A 22,940-nucleotide genomic window follows, 5' to 3' on the forward strand; every position below is an offset into this window, starting at 1 on the left:
TTTATTGTATAAATTATAGATAAATTCGATTTTTTATTAAAAAAAAAAAATGTTCATGAAAATAGCCTTATCCATCTCATAAAGGATTCATTGAAACGATAAATGGATTTGTAAGACGATAAATGATAGGTAAGCGAGAATATAAAACTTCTGAGTCAACTTTCTAGCTAGCGAAAAATTTACGTCTGTACGCTATCTATCGGGGTTTGTCAATACTTCTTCTGAAAGTTATGCCAGAACATATTTTAAATATGTTAAGATTATACATACAATTTTTTATCGACCAGTGTTACCTTAAAAATATCTAAATTTTTGTGAAAAAATTTTAATATCACAAGATCAAAAATAGTTACATAGGGGAGAGTGGGGCAAGACGGCCCAAAAATGTTTGTATTTCTCTCCTCTCTGACGTCAAAAATGTTTGTATTTCTCTCCTGGACAACTGCATTCACTTTTAAATTACTCAGAAAAACTATTGTTTACATCATACCAATCGTTCCCCTACTTTTACAGAAAAAAAATTGAGTGTGTCTAAAGTTCATTGGGTCATTCCATGTCAAATCGACCAATAGTTGGAATCGACCCCTTTCGATTTGGACCAATTTTGGTCAGAAGTTTTCTTTTATAATATAACGAAGTTCTGCCAAAAGAAAAAAAATTTTTTTCAAAAGATATGCAAACTCAAAATTTCGCGATTTTTCCATTTTTCAATTTTGTTTTTGTAATATATCGAACGCTAGTATAGATACAGGAATGGTCTTTCATTTGTTTGAAAGGGGACATTTGGAGCTATTGAAAAAAAAATATTTTGGGAAAAAATTTTGAAAAATGCCAAATTTGTCAAATTTTGAATTTTTGAAAATCGTCAAAAATGACGGTCGACAATAAATTTTTTTTATGTACTACCTTGTACCAATCTTAAAAGATCCTGAAATTTTCGGAACTGAGTTTTTTGTTTTTTCAAAAATATGAATTTTTGAAATTTGCTGAAAAAAAAAATTTTTTTTAAATGTTTTTTCTCACCATTATGCCACTAAATGAAATTTCAACTGTTCAAAATATCAAAATTACGCGATTTACCAAACTCAATTAAGATAAAAATAAAAAACAAAAATTTTGAGAAAAAATTTTTTTTTGAACAAATTTCAAAAATTCATATTTTTGAAAAAACAAAAAACACATTTCCAAAAATTTCAGGATGTTTTAAGATTGATACAAGGTAGTATACAAAAAAATTTGAGTCAAAAATTTATTGTCAACCGTCATTTTTTACGATTTTCAAAAATTCAAAATTTGACAAATTTGGCATTTTTCAAAATTTTTTCCCAAAATATTTTTTTTTTCAATAGCTCCAAATGTCCTCTTCCAAACAAACGAAAGACCATTCATGTATCTATACTAGCGTTCGAGATATTACAAAAACAAAATTGAAAAACTGGAAAAATCGCGAAATTTTGAATTTGCATATCTTTTGAAAAAATTTTTTTTTATTTTTTTTCCTTTGACAGAACTTCGTTATATGATAAAAGAAAACTTCTGACCAAAATTTGTCCAAATCGAAAGGGGTCGATTTGACATGGAATGACCCATATATAATAATAATTGTCCTGTTAAATGCGGCAGGATGGCCGAGCGGGCTAAGTCATTATATCGTTAGTTCGTTTGTACATCGTGCCGTGAGGCGAGGGTTCGAGCCCTGACGGTTATTCGAATAGTTCCAAACCAACCGTCGGGGGTCGCTCCGGTAGCCGACTTGTACTGGCATGGGTTTTCTCTGTGGTTTCCCCATCGCCATTATTCCAACAGCCATTCGAAAAAGGTGAGGAATAGGGTAAATACAGTACAGGAAGCATAAGTCGGTCCACAGCCGCAAGAGATACGCAGAGATTATAAAAAGTTGAAAGAGCAGGTTGCGATATCTATGTGCGAAATTTGAAAGGCAGAAACTTTGAACGCAGTGAAAATTTGGAAGAAAAAAAAATTCGAACAAAGTGAAATAGAGAGAGGCAGTACAATTGTGATGAAAAAATTGTAAAAGGCAGTTCTTACTGCTGTACAATGTAACAAATCTATCTATCTATCTAATAATTGTCCTGTTGGTTAACAGCCGAGACCAGTGATTGCAGTTTCAATCGGCTTAGAGAAACGAATGGAAATTTTGAAAAACGTTTTTAGAGATAATAGATAATTTAATAAACTATTTCACCACAAAGCATTTTTTCAAAAATTTCATTCGTTTCGTGAAACCAATCGAAACTGCAATTGCTCTGCTGTTGGAAGTGCGACAGAGATAGTTCCGTTGAGCTCCGTGAGAGCAAAGCGAGAAAAAGATGGTTTCGCCTGTTAATGTAACAAATCATTTGAATTCATTACGAATTGTAAATTAATGAAATAACTTTTCATAATAATTGTTATTTTTCTATTAAATAAAAAATTTGTTATTGTTATTTACAATTTATTCGAATTGTCTATTTTGCCCTAAATCTATAAAATCAGCTGAAAAATATGATTTTTACTTTATTAATCATGATTAGGTTATGAAATTATAAGATAACTTCTTTTTTAGAACTTTTTAGTGGCTCATTTTGCCTTTGTTTTCACGCGTTGGGCTAAAAATGCATCAATAACCCGAATTTGTTGTGATTAAAAAAAAATTAGAAAAATAAATTTTTGGTCAATTTTTGAGGTGGGCCTTCTTGCCCCAGATGGGCCGTCTTGCCCCAGGTGGGCCGTCTTGCCCCACCCTCCCCTAATATTAGTATTAAACTTCTGAATATATTGTTCGAAATCATTATGATCAATTGGCCTATAAAAATTAAAAGACTTACATGTAGTATAAGTTAAGTACACAATTCAAATACCTTTATATTATAGTAGAGTAATCCTTAAAGAATGTGATACTGGGCATATTTGTTTAATAAAACATGTGTATCTGTTATTATCTGTCTCATATTTTCACGAGTGTTTGTTCTTAGGTTACCGGTTGAAGTTTGACTTCAGAAATTTAAAATGCTGAAATTTTTAAATAGAAATAACTTTTATAGTTATAAGTGTAAAGAAAATTAGTTATGGTCATCAATAAAAATTAATGTAACACTTGAAAATACCGTTATGAAGTGAATAATTGAACTTTTTTTTTTTACAAGAATGAAAAAAATTTCGTGGTGTGGGAAGTTTTTTTTTGGTTCAATAGAAATTATGACCCTTTAGTTTTGTATGCAGGAAGTATATTGAGTGTTTTTTTGTTATAGCGAGATTAGAATGCTTTTGAGGGGGACGTAGCTATACATCACATCGGCTAGGGTTTGTGCTCTTGACAGTATTTTAGTTGCTATTCATTGTAAAGGATGTGATTATGATTATAAAACGCGTACACTTGTATGCGCGTGCTTGCAAATGATTTTTTTGAAGCCGATCGTGATAAGGTCACTAAGGATTAATTAAATTCATTGTCAAGGGTATTGATATTAAAAATCAAAGGATAGTTTCTCAATTTTTTTTTCTTAATATTAATTAAAAAAAAAAATTCCAATTTGTTGTTTTTTTAATCTTTATCTATAACATATATAATAACGATGTTATTTTCATCAGAAAATCTTAATACAATTGATAATTATTGTGAGCATATTTTGATATTTTTGATAAAAACGTATTTATCGATGACATGCTCGGCAACTTATACCTACTGCTAATAATTTTACATAAAAAAACCTGACTTTTTGATTTTTCTAGCTTATGATAAGATATTCAATAATAATCAGGATTTTCCAATACTAATAAAATCGTTTCCTGAATTCAAATTCATTTTCTGATAATAAATTTTTGTGTCAAAAGAAAAAAATATTTTGAAACACAAATGCGAATTTGAAGAAAAAGCTTTTCTTGAGTCGAAGATTTTTTTTCTTTTAATGTATATATACAGTGGATGTTTTAATTGCTGTTCTATTTTCTATCGCACTTTTGTTACATTTTTAAATTATTCTTCGCGGAGGTTTTAAGATAATTAGTTTTCTCAAGTAGAGCTTAAATCTAAAATAGGTCATATTTTTTATTTATGTATGTTAAGAGAATAGAAAATATCAAGACTTCTCACTTTGATTTTATGATACTAATTAAATTCAGCAATTCAATTTGATATACTAAAGAAATCTAACGATCGACTTCATTCGATCAAAACATTTTCCAAACAAAATAATTAATTTATCGTAATTAACTCGACTAGTAACATTTACTAATAACAACGGGTGAAATAATAAAAGCGTTTAAATTAAAGTCCTAATTAGTAATCCCCATCCAGAATAACATATAACTCCATTCATATATAAAAATTAAATGATAATTTAGGAAAGAATATAACCACCGTATGACTTTGAAGCGTTGCAGCAAATGTCCCAGTTTTTTGGGCTGTCTCATTCCACTTACTAATTACTGAATCATAGCTTTTTAATTGATGTGTTGTTTTAATGAGTACTAATTCAAATACAGTTCAATAAAAGTAAGGTATCGATGAATATTAAATTCATTTCTATTGTACATTGTTAATCTTTTTCTATTTGCATAATTTTTGGTATTAAAATTATTAACCGCTATTAAAAATTAAAATCACGAGTAAGCTTTTGACCTCGTTTCTCAAACCGGTCTTTGTTTGCATCAGTGCCTTGTTGCACCATTTTTAGAGTACTTATTATGAATTTTATTCGGTCATCAAGTGAGTGAAAAACCAAACTTATTGATTGTCCTATAAATTATTTTTCATGTAATTTACTGACATTTTTGTATTATGGAAAAAAATATTATTTATCTTGCTCATTAAATTATACTTGAAAATTTGAATAAATTTTTTTCGAATAAAATATGTAATTAACGCAATAATTAATGAGTTAAAAATTAAAGTTAACGAACATAAGGAGAAGAAGTTGAATCATTAACGAACCGGATGTTATTATTTTTCTAAATGTCGTTTATTTTAATTAATACACGGGTTCATTTTCCACAGAGTATCGTTAAATGTCTGATTTTTTATTTGACGCATTTTTTGATGTAATTTAAAAGACCTTCGTATAGTAAATATAAAAAAATAAATCTTTATTATTTACACCTATAAAATTAATTTTTTATTAAGTAGTTTAATGGTAAAAATTTTTTAATACCTTTTTTTTTTTATTGGAATTAGACTAACATTCTATTTGTCAATACTGAAGAACTATTCGAAATACTCCGCGTTGATATTAGGCTTGCTATAAATAACCAGATGTTTTTTTTTAAAGACCTTTTTTGTGGTGTATTTTATGTTTTTAAAAAGATATAGCTGTTAAGTGAGAAAACACGATACATTTTTTCTTTATCATTAAAATTCAGGTAGTCTCAATTTTTTGAATAAAATAGATAGATAAATAGATGGTTAAATCTATAAAATATGTTTTGGTTTATTTTATTTTTATTATTTAAATTTTGATTACGAAAACAACTATGTACTTCATTAGTTTTCTTTTTTTTATATTAACCCTTAAACACTTGTGCTATAATAGTATATTGTGCAACAAGTGCGACAAGTTGTCGATTGCCCCCGAAAGCGAAGTTGAACGCACGAGCGAAGCGAGTGCGGTCATTCGCTTGAGTGGGTAATCGACAACGTCGCACGAGTTGGACATACTATTTTGTATTACAAATGCGGTGATATATGTGGGTACAAAATTGGGGTCCAGGGGCAGAGCCCCGGTGGGGGGTTCGGGGGGAAGCGGAGCCCCCCCCCCAGTCCCTAAAAACAAATAAAAAGTTAAAAAAAAAAGAAACAAATATATATCAGATAATAAATGCAAAGTAATTAATATTAATTAACAAAAAATAAATTTATACACTGAAACAGTCAACATATAAAATTAAATGACATTAAATTTAGCTGTCACTACAATTTTTTAATTTTCTTTAACAAACAAATTTGTTCCAAAAAATTATTCATAAAAATTGTATTTTTTATTTTATAAAATTCCTACATGTCAATTTTAAAAAAAATTTTTTCATGTTATAATTTATTTTTTCCAAACATTATTAAAATTATCATATTTCTGCTAAATTAATTTTCATCACAATTAAACAGCTCAATATTAATAAATTATTTTTACTTTCGTTACAAATATGAACTTTGTAATGTCAACCTTACTTCTTTAATATTGACAGTTAGATTGTGTTTTTTTTTGTTATTTATTTTAATTTTAGCAGTTTTCACAGTCAATTGCATGTGACAAGGATAGTTTGAGTGCGCCAAGAATAATTTACGTGCGACAAGTAAACTTATCACACTCAAATAACAGTTTCATTTATGAAAAAACTCACGCGTAATTTTAAAATGGGCAAACGGTTCTTTTTCAAACGCAACAGCGAGCGTCAAGATATTACTTTTCCCGCATGAGTAATACAAAAGATTTTTTTGTAATACCAACCGCGAAACTTGGATTTTCGAGCTATAGTTAGGAGGGGTAAAATGAATGATATCTGGTCATCTATAGTTGAGTCTACTTTTTACGCACACGTAAGGATAAGTGACATCTCTCTCTCTCTATCTGTCTCTACATTCCCGCATGGATACTAAAAAGTACTATAGGATATTTAGTTTCGTTTATTTCTACAATTATCCACCAGGGAGAGTATGAATCGAAAAAAAAAATCTTGGCGACAAGTCGATTCTTGTAAACAATTTTACTAATATTTTAGTTTGTCATTTATTTACGTGTGATAGCTTATAAATGAGTAACATTTTATTTGCATCCTCTGAAATCCGAGTTTCGCCGTTGCTATTACAAAAAATTTTGTTCGATACTCGTGTGAGATTATAAATACATTCTCAACAAAACCTCGTACGTTTTATCTGGTCTCGCTTCGCTCGACCGATAACAACGTACTCGGTTTTGTTGAGAATGCACTCATAATCTCAGCCTCGTGACGTCACTTCAAGCTTACCAAAATACCTACCATTGCGCATACGTATCGAAAATAACTATTTTTCACGCAACAACACTCAGCCAATAAAATGTCGCTGCAGTGCAACTGAGATACTAAAAAAAGGCCATTCGGCAGCCGAAATGGAAGTAGATTTCATAATGAATAAAAAAAAAAAAATTACTAAGATTGTATACAAAAAAAAAAATTTATTCAGAATAAGGATAAAAATATAAATAGATTTTTATGAGACATGTTCGACAAATTAATCAAAAAGACGACTGCAAGAGTAAAATTTCATTGAAAACCTACAGACGAATAGGTTATTTTAAGTTTAGGAGAATAAAATGGTATAAAAATTGAAACTCATTTAAAGGGCTTTAAAATGCAATTTACAAAAATTCTATAAGTTATTTCATTCAAAAGTTATGCGCGAAAGAATCCGCCAAAAAATGAATTTTTATGATTTTGAAAATTTTGAAACCCTGTTATTTCTGAACTCCTTGACCGATTAAGCTCATCTTTGAACTTAGCCTTGGTATTCGTCTAAAAATTAAGTATGTTGAGTTTGGAGAAGATCCATTATGAATTAGAGACGCTATCGTCCGGATAAGCCGCGTTATATCGTATATATATTAGGGTGTGCCAAAATGTAACTCCCGTGGAGAACCTTTTAAAATTGGAATTTTGAGTTCCGCATTTAACAGAGGCTGCGTTTGGGCATTTCCTGAGATATTTCGGAGTGAGAAGATGTATTTGATTTTCATAGAATTTTTTAATAGAAGCTTAGTTTGGGCATTTCCGGTGAAAATTAAAAATTTGGCTCTACAGTTTTAATTCTTTTGTTCAAGTTTACTGAATTTTTAGCAGATCTTGGACCAAAAATTGAAAGAAAAAAGCAACCCCACACACCATTAATCATCTAATACATTTTACTTATTTAAAAATATCAATTGATCGATTTAAAAGTATTTTTAATCAATTCAGCAACTATTATTCTTTCTAACAGCGAGATTTTTGAAATTTTGTGCGCCTTCCTTTATTTTCACTTACCAGTACTGAATTACCTTAACGTATAATTAATCGTTGCTGTTTATATTTGCGGTGTTGATTATAACATGTTGCTCGTCACGCAATTACTAATTTCAAATAGTGTAGCCACAAATAGCCGAGAAATTAAAATGCAATTTAATTTTGCCAGAATGAAATTACATTTATTCATGGTTAATATTAATTTCCAACCATATTAACTGTAAATTGTAACTAATAATTTATTAAAAGTGTACTTTTTAAGTCAAACGTTCGTTAATCAAATTTAAACTTCATTAGTAATTCGATTACATATTTAGATAATGGGATAATATCTGTAATATAATGATAGATCTGTTGAATATTGAAGGGTAGTGAATGATGAAATATGATTTATTACAACTGTTGACAGTAGCATATCGATTCAATGCTTGTTAGATTTTGCCATAAAATTAAAAAAAATTTTTTATAATTATCAAGAGTGAAATAAAATTATATAATTACAATTCATAATTAAAATGAGTTGAAAACTACAAATATTAAAAATAATATAATTTTATTACATTAGTACAATTGATACTCTAAGTCTGTACTTTTAATTATTAAAAATGTTTTTTGTTATTTTTTTTTTTATTTTGTTAATTTTTTTTGAAGTACTTTTTGTAAAATAAAATGAAAATTTTATTTTTCCATGAAGTTCAATTTTAAATGCAAAAAATTTTTAAAGTTCAATTTTTTTACTAGTTTTCTGTAGTTCATCAAAAACAGTAAAATCATTGTTACTACAATGATAAATCATTACTATTCTCAATCATTTGATCGTTTAATTTTAGTCATCTGGTTTCTCGGTCATATAAAAAATCGATAAATTAAGTTATTAGCCATTTTTTTAAATTCTTTATCGCGGCGTTTCTCATTAAAATTTTTCAAGTATCATTTTTTAAAGAATTTGAAATTTTAGAGTATCATATTTTTCTTCTTAACGAATATGAAAACCAAACAAATTGATAAAAAAATTTTATCTTTTTTATTTCTGAAAAATAATGTGACTGTAAAGCTAAACATTTATACACCTCAATCAAATTCTTATGTTCAAATCTGTTCCCATGGTTTTTAAAAAATCTAAAATTTTCCGCCCTACGATAGATCACAGCAAGTATTTACAGCCAATTTTAAAGATTAATAGTGAAAATTCTAACTATAATATACCGCGAAGATTAACAAAGGTTATTGATTATGAAGACCAAGTATAGAATATGCTGCTAAAGTTAGCTTTTGATTATGTCGCTTGGTAGAGCTCATAAAAATTAATGTAGCAAACGGACTTATTACATTGTAATAAAATGTTTAGATTTACTACCGAATAATTTAAAAGTACTATAAATTGTAAATGTGAAACTTGAGACAAAAGACTTGTTTATTGGATACTTAATAAAATATAGTTAATAAAAATTTCATTTTTTCATAATGTTATGGACGTAGCAGGTCTTATTTTAGTTCTGTACTTCTGAATTGAATAAATAACATCGAAAGCAACAAAACAAATTGTATAATATATAATAATAATAATAATAATAATTCATATAACTGTATATGCATACATAAAATACTATCGATCAAATATGACCTAAAAGTAGATTGATTAGGTCAGATATTAAACATGGATGATCCGTTACCTTTATCTCTATAAATTGATAATAGTTTTTTCATTATTTGCAGTGGTACTGGCGGAGGACGAACTAATGGGACCTGTGTTTGTGAAGGAGCCTCCAAACCGTGTGGACTTTTCTAATGGAACTGGAGCAGAGGTTGAATGTCAAGCGAGAGGAAATCCACAACCAGATATTATCTGGGTTCGTGCTGACGGTACTGCTGTAGGAGATGTTCCCGGATTGCGACAGGTGATTTTATCAATTAAAACTAACTAGATTTATTAATTGGATGATTGAATAAAGGTGTAAAATTACTGGGTTTATTTATTTTTTTTTTTTTTAATTATATTATACACCGCAAATAAAGAGTAAGGGTATAAAGTGGTTGATTTTAATAACATGAATTTTAATGGATCGGCTTATAAATCAGTGGTGAGAATCTCGGCCGGGTCGTCAACCCGGAAAGAAAATGCGGTGTTGTAGTTCAAGTGACTGTCGACACTTAGCATCTCTTGGTGGTCGGTTGTTGATATACAGCCTCAGCCTTAAGCCGCTATTTATTAACATTTGGTTGAGCTGATGAGATACATACGACAATGTACTTATATACTTTATTGCTTGCAGGTGTTGCCTAATGGAAACTTGGTATTTCCACCATTCCGAGCTGAAGATTATCGCCAAGAGGTTCATGCTCAAGTTTATAGTTGTCTTGCTACTTCACCTGCTGGATCGGTTCATAGCCGAGACGTTAATGTTCGCGCCGGTAAGATTTTTTAGAGAATTGTTATCATTATTATTATTTTTAGGATTATTGTAAGTTATAATACAGGCGTATTCTCTTAAATCGGTTGTAAATTTGTTCAACATGTTGGGGTTTTAGTTTTCATAATGGAGATAAAAATAAGAAAGATTTACTTGAGAATTAAGAAAATTCCTAAAGGCTTACAACTTTTTAAATTATTTGAGCTAAGATTTTTTGAAAAATTTTTAAAATGATATATTTAGACGAAAAAGATTTTTTATTTTGCAAAAAAATTACTGGTGTCTCTTGGTGTCAAACGTTAGCTTAGAGTGTTATTAAGACTCATGTTAGATGAAAGATCAGTGTTTACTTACTTAAGATAGGTTTACATAAAATTCGAAAATTACAAGACATTAATTAGGCGTCTTAACTACCGTATATTATATTTAAATTCGAGGATTTATTTTACTAAATTTATGATTACGGAAAATATGACTATATATAATTTCATTGAAGTAAAAAAAGAATTCATAAATTTTCAGAAATATTTTTTCGTAGACACAATTATAACGACTTAATTACAGCTATTTGCATTTTATACAATTTGATGAAATTGAAATAAAATTGTTAGATTCAATATCTTAAATCGCTACAAATTAATTATAACTAAGTTATACTGTACAAAATTTTATTAAGTTGAATTGTTATTTTTAAAGTCTGCTGAAATTTTTTTGATTTTTGAATAAAATGAAAAATAATTATTTTTAATCAAAAGTGTACTCTATTCTCCATTAAATTTTTAACAAAGTTATTTTGCTTTTACCAATATTCTTTGTTCATGAAAAATTAAATTATATTAGTTCCAAAGAAGATATTTCAGCTTCGAGAGTAGAGTTACTGATCTATTTATATTTATTTTAAAAAAGAGTTTTCGATGTAAAAATAATTATCTTAGTTAAAAATAGGTTTGTAAGCCATTTCAGTAACTTTACTATTAAATATAAATTTTCTCGCGGAACATGAATTTATCAGTACATACTTTTACGTAATATTGATTCCCAGAAGAAATATATTATCCATAAGAGAATACGTCAGGTATAAATAATTCCATTTTTACAGGATAAGTGTTTCTTCATTGTAATCGGGATACTTCCGTCGTGCTCAGACACATAATTTGTGTGTGCGTACATGCCGGAAGTCCCGATATTGCAGCAAAGACTTGTCAAGTATGCAAGCTGTACTTCACTTTCTATTGAGAAAAGCGTCATTTAAATTATTTCGTTCAAACTCGAGAAATAATAACTTTAAATTTTTGAATAAAATATAAACAATGGCGTCGTTATTAATTAACCATTGATATTAAAAAAGAATACAGATTACATATTACATAGTAATAATACTTGTAGATTTTAAAGAAAATTAAATTCCTCAAATATTTTATGGTCACTATGAATTAAAAATTTTTTATCTTTTTATTATTACTATCTCAATAATTTAATAACTCAATTAATAAAAAGGTTATCATTGCGCCGCCACCGCTATCGTCGTTCTCTTATTGTATTAGTTCCAGTAGTTATTTGTAATTATATTATTAAAAGTTTAATTTTCATTTTATACTTCCGTTGTAATGAGTTTTAGAACAAATTTACTAAAGTTTTTAATTACGTTAATGAATATCGGGGAAATTTAACTTGTCGATTGTCGCTGATGTACTGAATTAATAAATCGAATTCCTCGTTATCTTTAAATTTAAAACAATTAACATACAATTTATCGATACATTCAAAAAAGAGTTAGCTTATCAGGAATCATGAATCATGAGTCATAAAATATTATTTGTAGTTGAATAGTTCCAAGCTTATCGATAAATAGTTGACATCCGACAGTCCTTTAATTGTAATTAAATAAATAAATAATATAGTAATCGAAATTTTTAAACACAAAAATTTATGCTTGCATTTTATTATCGTGCCTATTTGTTATGAATTAGATATTATTTGTTATGCGTATTCATTTTTATTATCAATAAAACAGTGGTGGCGCAATACTACGATACTGACGTGAACAAGGAGTACGCAATCCGTGGAAATAGTGCAATTCTCAAGTGCGTTATTCCATCATTTGTTGCTGATTTTGTGAAAATTCTATCCTGGCATACGGATCAGGGCGAGGAATTTGTTCCTGGAGATGATTACGGTATACTTAGTTGCCGGATTAGAACGAAACTGTGTTAAATTAATGACCATAAATTTAATATCTTGGGCAAATTGTTTGCATACGTTATATTTAATTTGTATGAATCATAAGTGTTATCTGCTGTATTAAGGTAGTACTACCGGTTTTAGAATTGACGTTCAGAATTTTATGAAATTTGGCATATTGGTACTTTATAATATCATAATTAAGTAGTCAAATTTTTGGAAGCCTGGCAAGTCCTGAAAAAAAGATATTAATATTTACATATTTTTGCCTTAACCATTGATCCTTATGGGAAATCAAAGACTTTATTTTATTTCACAAAACTAGACGTTCAGATTCTTATAAAAATTAAGACAACGAGAGAAAATAACATCTAGAACATATTTAATAACAATCAGTATAGTTTCCAAGCATATGAGAATATTTATTAATAAAAAACATTCAAAGTTTATCTCTGTCTCTCTTTCTCCAACGTGATTTAGTATAGGGAAATCTACTACGTTAATCAAATAAGGTTAGATTTTGGGATTTGACTCTTGTGGTAACGGTAGTACTACCTTAATACCAGGCGGACTGATAAAAACTATATCATAGAATTTAGCGTGTTTAGGAAATGGTTTCAAGTAGATTACATTGTCAGCTTCCCATCTATAATATTTTTTTTAGTTATTACAAAAAAATACAGCTTTTATGAATTAAAATAGATCAGTTAAAAATTAATGGAAATTCATTTTGAATTGATAATTTGACTAAATAGAGCCCTTAACATTTAAGTTAAGGATATGGGTTCAAATGATCTAATTTTTATTTTATATTTCATAATAAAATTTAAATAAAATAACAGTGCCGTCTAAACTCACCTGTTAAGAAGAGATTCAGCCTAAATTTAATGTACCAATGATTGACATCGATTATTTTATAATTAATATCCGTTCAATTGATTGTAAATATCTGATATTGCTAAGTTTTAATACTTAATTTATTTATTAAAACAAAATTTTAATACAATTAGTTTATAAAATAATTAAAAATCAGCTCTTAATTTGAGTGCTTACTCAACCGAAGTAGTTAATATATTTCACGCTGACGAATTGTTTCAGAATACTAGAGTAAACTTTATTATTTTAATCAATGAATATTATATATTTTTCTTAACTATTAATTTTTCTTTCAATTTTAAATTATACCGATTGAATAAAAAATACACGATTGTTGTTAATATTGTAAATAAAATGATTTAAAATAAAATAGGGTGTCAATAATTGGTGCTTTTACTTCCTTTATGAGAAAAGTAAAGTTAATATGGTTTTATGAGGGTAGATAGTAATTTGAAAATTTTTTTTTCCAAAATTTAGTTAAACGTTATTAAAATTATTATTTAAAAAGTTTCAATAGTTTTTTTCATTATTTAACGAGCTAGGTTTTGAAACTAATTCAACATGTCACTGAACTTTGAAAACTTCGTTAAAAAAACTTGTTCAAATTGTTTGTAAAAAAGCTGCAAGAGACAAAGACACAACTAACAAAGGACATGAGTTTTATTCTTGCTTTATTTACTTATTCGTTTATCCAAGCTCTTATAATATTTAATCCTCTGCAACAGTATGTGTGTCTCGTGTTAAGCGTCTCGTTAACATTAGTGTCGTTCCCAGCTCGTTATTTCTACGTCCGTGGTATACCGGTTGAAATAATTGGCGTGTATTATTATCTTTGTATATGTGTACATTGACTAAGTGGTATCATGCCAATTTTATAAACTTTATCATTATCGTCATTAATAGTATCATTATATGATGTAAGATCTTAGATATTAAGAAATGAATGAGATGAAATGTGAATTGGTAGAAAAGGAATGAATAAAAGGACGATATGAGAATAAGCTCAACATATATAATATAATAACGTATGTCATTCAATCTGCCCACGATCCTTGTTCAGATTAAAGGCACGATTTATTTTATACAACTATCAAGCGAGAAGCTGTCGTCAACGTCTAATTTAAATTGGTTTATTTGGTTTTATTATTGATGTATATTTTCATAATTTTATTTTTAACTTTTTGCTACTGCCGTGACGGACTCGGTAATCTTATTTCCTATTCAATAAAAACTGCAAGTGTGAAAGGCGACGGGTCCGTAGCTCTTGTAATTGATAACATTCACCGAGTTAACCCATTTCTCAGGTTCTAGGGCAATTTAATTATTTGTTACTGAAGTTGCCCGGTGCTTAGAGTCTCAAAGCAATTTATTTAAAATTAGCTGCCTAATAGATCTATCTTTTCGAGCGGAAGGCCTTTGATTATTGAATTTAAAATAAAGTTTGTGAATTTTTAAAAAGTATTAGAAAGTTAATGATCCGTAATAATGATTATAGGGTCATGGAAACATCACTTATGATATTAAAACAAATTATTCATGGCTAGCTGTTCTATTCGAATTCATTTTTTGATTAAAAATAATTTGTAATAAATAATAAGGAATCGAATGAATTTTTGTTTAAATTAAAATAAAAAGTTCCTTGTGGTTTCAGACATACTTAATAATAACTATATTATCTCTATATTATTACTTAAATAATTGATAACAATTAAATTATCGTTGCGTGAGCTTTTCCGATTAGTTTTACTTAAATCATTCATGATTAAAATGAAACAATTTTAAAAATAATAGTTAATATCGCGATGTTCAACAAATTCCAGTAATTCATTATTGAATGATTAGATTTTTATATTAAATATTTTCTGTTTTGGCAATATCAAATTATTCAATTTTAACTGACAATATTACAAATGTAGCTCCGCTACTCCCACTTACTATGATTCTTTTTTTTACTTACAACCTTGATCCCCCTACGGAAGATCGTAAAATGACCAAGTAGTGAAGCAATGGTTTCAACTAGAACTCAAGTACTTATACTTGAAAACTAAATGAATAAAACCATGATATATGTACTTTTAATAGTATTAAATAGTGTTCTAAGAAAAATTTAACTTGATTAGTCAGTTGGCGGGATTTACCCTTAGTAACAAACTGACCAGCAAAATACAAAAAGTATGTAGTAAAAAGTTTTGCGTTAAAAAAAATTTGTGTTAAATATTTAACATTTTTTTGTTTTGATTCAAGAGAATTAACACGAAAAAATGTTGAATTTACACAGAAAAGTGTTAAATATTCAACAAAAAATTTTTTGACGTAATGACTCAAAATTTTTCTGATTTGTATAATAAAAGCTTTTAGTTTTTTTTTTTTTTTTTTCTTTTATAGCTTGAAAGATCTTCTTGAAATATAGCCAATAGAACTTTAACTTAAGAAACAGAATGTAGAAAAATTGGATAAACCAGTTAAGAAAATTTATTTAAAAAGTTGAATATAACATAGCTGAAAGTATTTCTGGAATCATAAGAAACGTTTTAAAAAAGTTTCATTCATATAAATAAAGGTAAAATCAGAACAACATGCAAAAAATTTTATGTATTTGTATGAAAAAGAAATCCGCAACTAAGATCTTATAGAAAGAAAAATCTATTGAAATAATGGTTTATTCACACAAGAATCCAATAGAAGAATTCGTTGAAAATATGATTTAAATTTTAGATAGAGAGATTAGTGGACAAAAATTAAAGAAATATCGAAAATATTGTCATAAAAGATATTTAATGACTGCGGTAAGAATTTGAAAACAGTTTTAATTAAATTATATTCTTCTCCTTTGAACTCATAATACTCGCCGTTGCAATTAATATGCAAAATAGTTTGGACTGTATTCTAATTACAGTCATAATATCAGTTTACTTAATTCATAATCACATAATAGTAAGCATTAACATACAGATATTACTTAAACGGGTTGCAGTGGTTCACCAGTACTATCAATCTGAAGTGAACAATGAATACGTAATTCGTGGTAATTCAGCAATTCTCAAGTGCAGTATACCGAGCTTTGTCTCTGAATTCGTTCAAGTAGTTGGCTGGCAAGATGATCAGGGCAATTCGTTTAATCCTAATGAAGAAAACGGTATATACTTTGTAGTACAGTATAGTATTTTTTTTATGTCATAAAACATAAAATATGAAATCGCAAATGAAAGTGGAGGAATATTGAGGGCAGCAGCATCAACGTCAACGAATTTTTTACAATATAAATAAAACAATATTTATTCTAGTTAACTTTAAATTATTGTTTGAACTTTTAACAGTAATGAGTAATGAGTAAAATAGTAAAGTTTAAAATTACAAAATGTATACAGTTGTGGTCCAGTACTACGAAGCAGAGGTAGTTTCTGAATATGTAATACGTGGAAATGCGGCAATATTAAAGTGCACCATACCCAGTTTCGTAGCAGAGTTCGTGAGTGTAGAATCTTGGGAGGGAAGCGATGGCTCGAGATACAAACCTTCTACTGACTATGGTATCTCTTCCGCATACTTACGTGTTCATTTTTTATTATTTTCTTTAGTTCTCCATGCTTTTATTTAAATTGTAAATGACAATACCGTTATTGCTTTGTTAATATAATTATCTAGGGAACGTAAAAGCGGTGGCAGCCACGACGAATTTCTCTAAAACGTTTTTAAATAAAAAAACAAATAAATTTTTCGAATGTTCTTTATATTACACATGTATTTATGAAAAGTTCATAAATGGGTTCTGTTCAGTTGTCGCACAAACCTATCAACCCGAAATAATGACTGAGTACGTCATTAGAGGAAACAGCGCAATCTTAAAATGTAGCATACCGAGTTACATTGCGGAATTTGTAAGCATTGAAGCCTGGATTCGCGAAGACGGAGAAGTTTATGTTCCTGAGTATCAACAAACTGATAAAATTCCCCAGGGTATTACGATTTGTCACAGACATGAATTCATAAATTCACTAGTTTAATGTTTACTATATTATCTAAAAAAGTCGACTGTTTTTTTTTTTTTTTTTTTTTAACATGTTAAAAATATTTACAGCAAAAAAATGTCCGTCATCGCGTCAAAAAAGTTTATGTAAAACATTATGTTCAATATTTAACAAGTTCATGTGCTGATTTAACATAATTATATCAAATTAAGTGTTAAATATTTGATATAAAAATTTTTTGCACAAAATTTTTTGACGAAGTTAAGAAAAAATTTTTACTGTATTGAAAATAACGAGAAAAATACTGCGTAAGTCTAAAAAAAGTTTTTTAAACAGAACTATGTTTGCATAGTAATTAATTTATTTAATATACTCTCAGAATTTCAAAAAAGATGATTTTGAGCAAAATTTCCTAATCAATCTCATAAAATCGCCAAAAAAGTGAAAAAACTTCTTATACATTCAACTTTGACTAGATAACTTTTAAGAGAGTAGATTTATGAAAAAAATACTGCAGGCCTTTTTTGTAGAGTCTTCAATTTTTTATAAGAATACATCTTGGTATTACTAGTATTACTATTCGTTCATGAGTTAAAAAATTCCAAAGTGAAGAAAAAAAATTATCTCATGTTGATCAAATGGAAAATTGAAATTTGTTATTTTTCCCGTTATTTCCAAAATTATTTTTAATATATTTAGAAAAGAAAAACAGTCTAACTGCTTATTTTTTAATTTCCTAGTCATAAACAGGCAAAAAATAATACCCCTCCGAGTAGCTAATGAAAAGCTAATCAAATTAAAAATGATCAAGCAGCAGTTAACTTTGTACATAATTCATAAATTAATTAGTATTGTGCTCACATGAGCAGTCGTTTCGCAGTTCTTCGTGACGGAGGCCGAGAACGAGTATGTTATCCGGGCAAATAGTGCAATAATGAAATGTAAAATCCCAAGTTTCGTATCTGAATTTGTCTATGTGGATCAGTGGATAGCTGATGACGGCACTATTTATCGACATGAGGATCAAGATTATGGTAAATCGAAGCTATCGTGTCATGAATTCTTGATCAAACACTGTAACAAGTACCAATTAACCTCTTATCTCAACTGCTGTTACTTTATTGTTAAACTATATTTGATTGGAATACTTTTTTTTTGTTTGTATCGCAATAATTAACCGGCGATGACATAATAATTAGCCGGGCATCGACATCAACGTCTTACGTAAAAGCATTTATTATTTGTTATTGATGATTTATGATTCATTATTACGACTCTTTTCATTAAAAATTTTTTCAGTCGTTCAGCAGTTTTACGAGTCTCGAGTGATTGACGAGTTTGTTTTGCGTGGTAACACAGCAACATTAAAGTGTCTTGTGCCAAGTTTCGTTGGAGATTTCGTAGACGTTATTGAGTGGATTGCTGATGATGGCACTTCTTATTCGACTGACTCTCGGGAAGAGGAGGGTACGATAGAAAAATTAGAGAAAAATATAATAATAAAAGTTTTGCAGTCGAATGAATAATTATTTTCACAGCGTGAGTGTGTAAAGCGTAATCAGCGGTAGTCAATGAGTTTTATTATTACTACTATTAATTGGTCATTAAATTATTCCAGTGTGCGTCTTCGATACTTATAAAAGATTTTAGGGCAATTATACCCAACTTTTATCATTAGTGTGATGAAAATGTACTAACTACGTACCTTAATTATGTAAAATTTAATTACTCAACTTTCAGTTGTCTCTCAATACTTTGAAGTACAAGTGTATGATGTCTTTGCGATTCGTGGTAACGCTGCGATATTCAAGTGTCAGGTACCGTCATTCGTCGCTGATCATGTTGATGTAGATGGTTGGATAGATTCCGCCGGGGGAAATTATCGGGCAGATGATGAGCAAATGTCGTACGGTAGGAATTATACACTGAAAAGAAAAAGAACTACTTGATTCAAGAAAACTATTTTTGACAAAATTTTAGTTTCGTTTCAAGATATTCAAAAATTAATTCTTGAATCAAAAAATCAAAATTCTGGAAGAACATTTTACTCTTACGAAGCATTTGATTATTTTTAAATATTCTTTGTTCAAGAATTTCTTCCTCGAAAATTAAAATACGCGGTTACGTTGGTTCAAAATACTACCTACTTACACGGAAAACAGAAAACGGGAATAATTGACAGTTCATTGAACATTTACTATGTTTTTAATTAGTAACTTGGCATTTCGCAAACAAAACTGTTCAAATTACAGTTTGGCACAGTGCAGTAAGTTTTAGCTTTTGAATGGACAATGTAATTTCACGATATATTAATCCTTAAGCGTCTGGGAGTCTTAAGACGTCTCCGTGTGTGATTAGTGGGGAGAGCGCGAATTACAGCGCATCGCGAGCTTGTGTGAGTAAAATCCGAGAATTAATATCGTTAGAGTGAGTATTTTTTCACTGATTTTAACCTCACTTCATGGACATTGACATTGCTGTAGTTTAAAAATGTATTCATATCAAATTTTTGGAAATTCTTATATTCTTATTATACTTCTCTACCGCGCGTGCTATAGTAAATAGTAAAATTTTAAGGCGAAAAGCTAAATAGATAAAATCAATGCCTCAGATTGTAATATACCAGAATAGTTATTGATCAAAGATTGTGGTCTCTCATGCCAAGGTGATGAGATTCAAAACAAAAATTCTTGAAGCAAGACAACTGGTTTTCTTCAAAATAATTTTCTGGATCAAGATAGTTTTCCTATCAGTGTTCTGACTGAATATGAGGGTATTTTTTTATGATGATGATGATAATGATGATGATAATATCATGTTGAAACAGCTTTTACTTTGAAAATGGTATCACTAGTACAGAGTACGCGATGGCTATGTCTGACCGTGATTTCACAGACCATAACATCATACCCTGATCGAATGTTGTAAAAAAAGGGAAAATGGTGTCTGGTTACAGTGGTCGGGCAGCGGTACGCAGTGAACGTGATGGATGAGCACGTTTTACGGGGCAATGCTGCTATAATCAAGTGTCACATTCCAAGCTTTGTTGCTGAATTTGTAGAGGTCGATTCTTGGGTCGAGGACGAGACCACGGAAATATATCCGAAGTCTGATTACGGTATCAAAATATTCAATACAAGACATTTTTATTATTTATTTATATATTATTATTATTATTATGTATTATTGTTATTGTCATTATCATTATGCATCGCGTATTGTCTCAATTTCCGTTCGTGACTGTTGTGATAATGATAGACATTATTATATTTATTTACGCATTAGAAGAGTTATTGTATTACACACTTGTCTCTTTATTTTTATTTATTATTTATAATTCATTACAATCGAGACTAGATAAGAGCTGTTACTTTTATTTCTATCGAGCTTTCTTTTGTGAGAGACTTTATTTTTTTTTTATTTTGAAGAGCGTCCGGTCTTTAAGGTTTTACTTTCGTGTGGGTGTTACTAAGCCGATCGAGCAGACCGAAATGAAACGGGATGAGCTTAAGAGAGAAAGAAAAAACACGAGTAAAATGAATACTTGGTAAGATGACTTGTCAGAGCCAGAGACTCTGCTCGCGTTCCGATCGATCAGAAGCTTTTCAAATGGAACTTTAGATTCTTTTTTTTACCCTCTGATATTGTAAGATGGAATCGATTATTGATTTTTTAGTTTATGATATAAAAAACTGAAAAATTTGTAATTTTAATTACATAAATTTATTCAATTAGTAAGTAAAAATAATAATTATTATTATCATAAAAACTCTATGAAAAACTGAGATAATAAATTCGATTCGGCCGTCCGTCACGTGATGAACTTTGCGCACATAAATCGATAATGAACTTTTAGTTAATTAATTAACAATTAAATTAATCGCATATTTTCGTAAGACGTTGACTGCCGCTGCTCGCGCTGTTCCAAAACCATTTCCACCTTTTTCCCTTTCATTGCTTTTGTTCCTGCATAAATTAAAAAATAAATCTTCTCTTATCAATCATCATTTATTTTTAACACTTATTGTTGAGTTGAGTAGTATCGGTTGTGAGTGGCACTTATTGATAAAATAAAAATAAAAAGATTGTCTTCTAATAAAAAAAACATTTACTTTATCTCAGTTGTAAGTTTATTTTATTTCTCATAAACATTGAGTGCCGCTTCCAACTGACTTATGCATGCAAGAAATAACAATCAACAGTTACTTTTATATCAATGAAATCAATCCACAATTCTTGTTTTTTTTATCGTTACTATTTCGATGAATTAATGTTTATAAGTCAAATTACTTGTGCTGCATTTAATTAAGTAACACTTTGCTTGATGTAATCAAATTTAAATATTTGGTTCATTGATTTTTAATTCAGAAACTAATGTACGTTGCTAAGTTTCTATGCAATCTTGTAGAGTGTAAAGTTATCCGCAAACTTTGTCAGAAACAATAAACTTAAAAATAATAAGATAAACTTTTATGAACTTATATTAATATTGAATCAACGTTAAGTTCAAGTTTTTGGTGTCAAGATTAAATAGTTTTATAAGATTTTATAATATTGAAATTTTATTTTTTATTTTTATTCACTGAAGTTAACGTCAACTTGTTGAAATTTCATTTTTTCGATTGGATATATGCAAAAAAAAAGTAGTTAAAAATTTTTCTGTAGTCATAAGAAAAGCTCCGAATAAAAATCTGAAAAAATGAAAATTCCAAATAATATTTTTATAAAATTCTATTTTAAGCATTAATTTTTATGATTTCGAATGTAATTTCATGGTTTTAGAATTTTCTCATTAAGTTTGTGAAAATTTTTAATTGAATCTGTAATTTTTCTAGTTTTTTGTTTGGGACATCTAACTGCTATAATTTGTACCATAAACTGTAATTTTTCCGTGAATTGAGTCATATTCCTAGTTAAAATGAAATTAAATAAATGAACTAATTTAAATCAAAATTCAGCTTTATAATTTTATAAAATGTTGTGGAAATTAATAATTAATGTGATAGGTGGAAAACTAAAATTTATAAAAAAAAAAAGAATTGTGAATTGATGTTATAAACTGATAGCAAAAAAATCTGAAGCTGCCACCTGGAAAACATAATTTGTTTAAATGAAGTTCCATGATGGTCTGCTCTATAAATGTCGGATTTATTAATATCCAGGACCGACGTATTTCTGCACGCTGCTTGTTGCATGTTTTTATTGTTGGTATCATTTTACAAACATAATATTTAAGTCTGTAAATTTTCGACTAATATAATTTTCTGGGTCATAACAGATGGCAAATACTTGGTACTGCCTTCTGGTGAATTGCACATCCGGGATGTAGGACCTGAAGATGGTTACAAGACTTATCAATGCCGAACCAAACACCGACTTACTGGAGAAACCAGACTGTCTGCCACCAAAGGACGCCTTGTCATCACCGGTAAGTCAGAGTTCTCACTCTGGTTTATTTATATAATTTTTTATAATGCAACAACGACTTTGACAAATAAAACTAAATTCCTCAAATTCATTATATTTGTTTTTGAAT

At 28.8% G+C, this 22,940-nt stretch overlaps 1 protein-coding gene across 50 annotated transcripts in view; it reads left to right on the forward strand.

Moving 5' to 3' along the window:
* The window catches only part of LOC123272832 (Down syndrome cell adhesion molecule-like protein Dscam2), a 75,367-nt gene that overhangs the window by 5,849 nt on the left and 46,578 nt on the right, over nt 1–22,940 (forward strand). For 23 of the 50 annotated variants that reach the window (XM_044739911.1, XM_044740038.1, XM_044739898.1 and 20 more), the window contains exons 3-6: nt 9,685–9,866; nt 10,242–10,380; nt 17,214–17,393; nt 22,683–22,832. In XM_044739911.1, the coding sequence (XP_044595846.1) occupies nt 9,685–9,866; nt 10,242–10,380; nt 17,214–17,393; nt 22,683–22,832 (651 nt within the window). Of the gene's footprint in view, nt 1–9,684; nt 9,867–10,241; nt 10,381–12,393; nt 12,556–16,410; nt 16,573–16,804; nt 16,967–17,213; nt 17,394–18,273; nt 18,439–20,360; nt 20,523–22,682; nt 22,833–22,940 lie in introns of all 50 variants that reach the window. The other 27 variants (XM_044740155.1, XM_044740200.1, XM_044740146.1 and 24 more) reach the window with 5 other exon arrangements.

Source organism: Cotesia glomerata, linkage group LG1 (genome assembly GCF_020080835.1).
Source record: "Cotesia glomerata isolate CgM1 linkage group LG1, MPM_Cglom_v2.3, whole genome shotgun sequence".
Classification (NCBI taxonomy): domain Eukaryota; kingdom Metazoa; phylum Arthropoda; class Insecta; order Hymenoptera; family Braconidae; genus Cotesia; species Cotesia glomerata.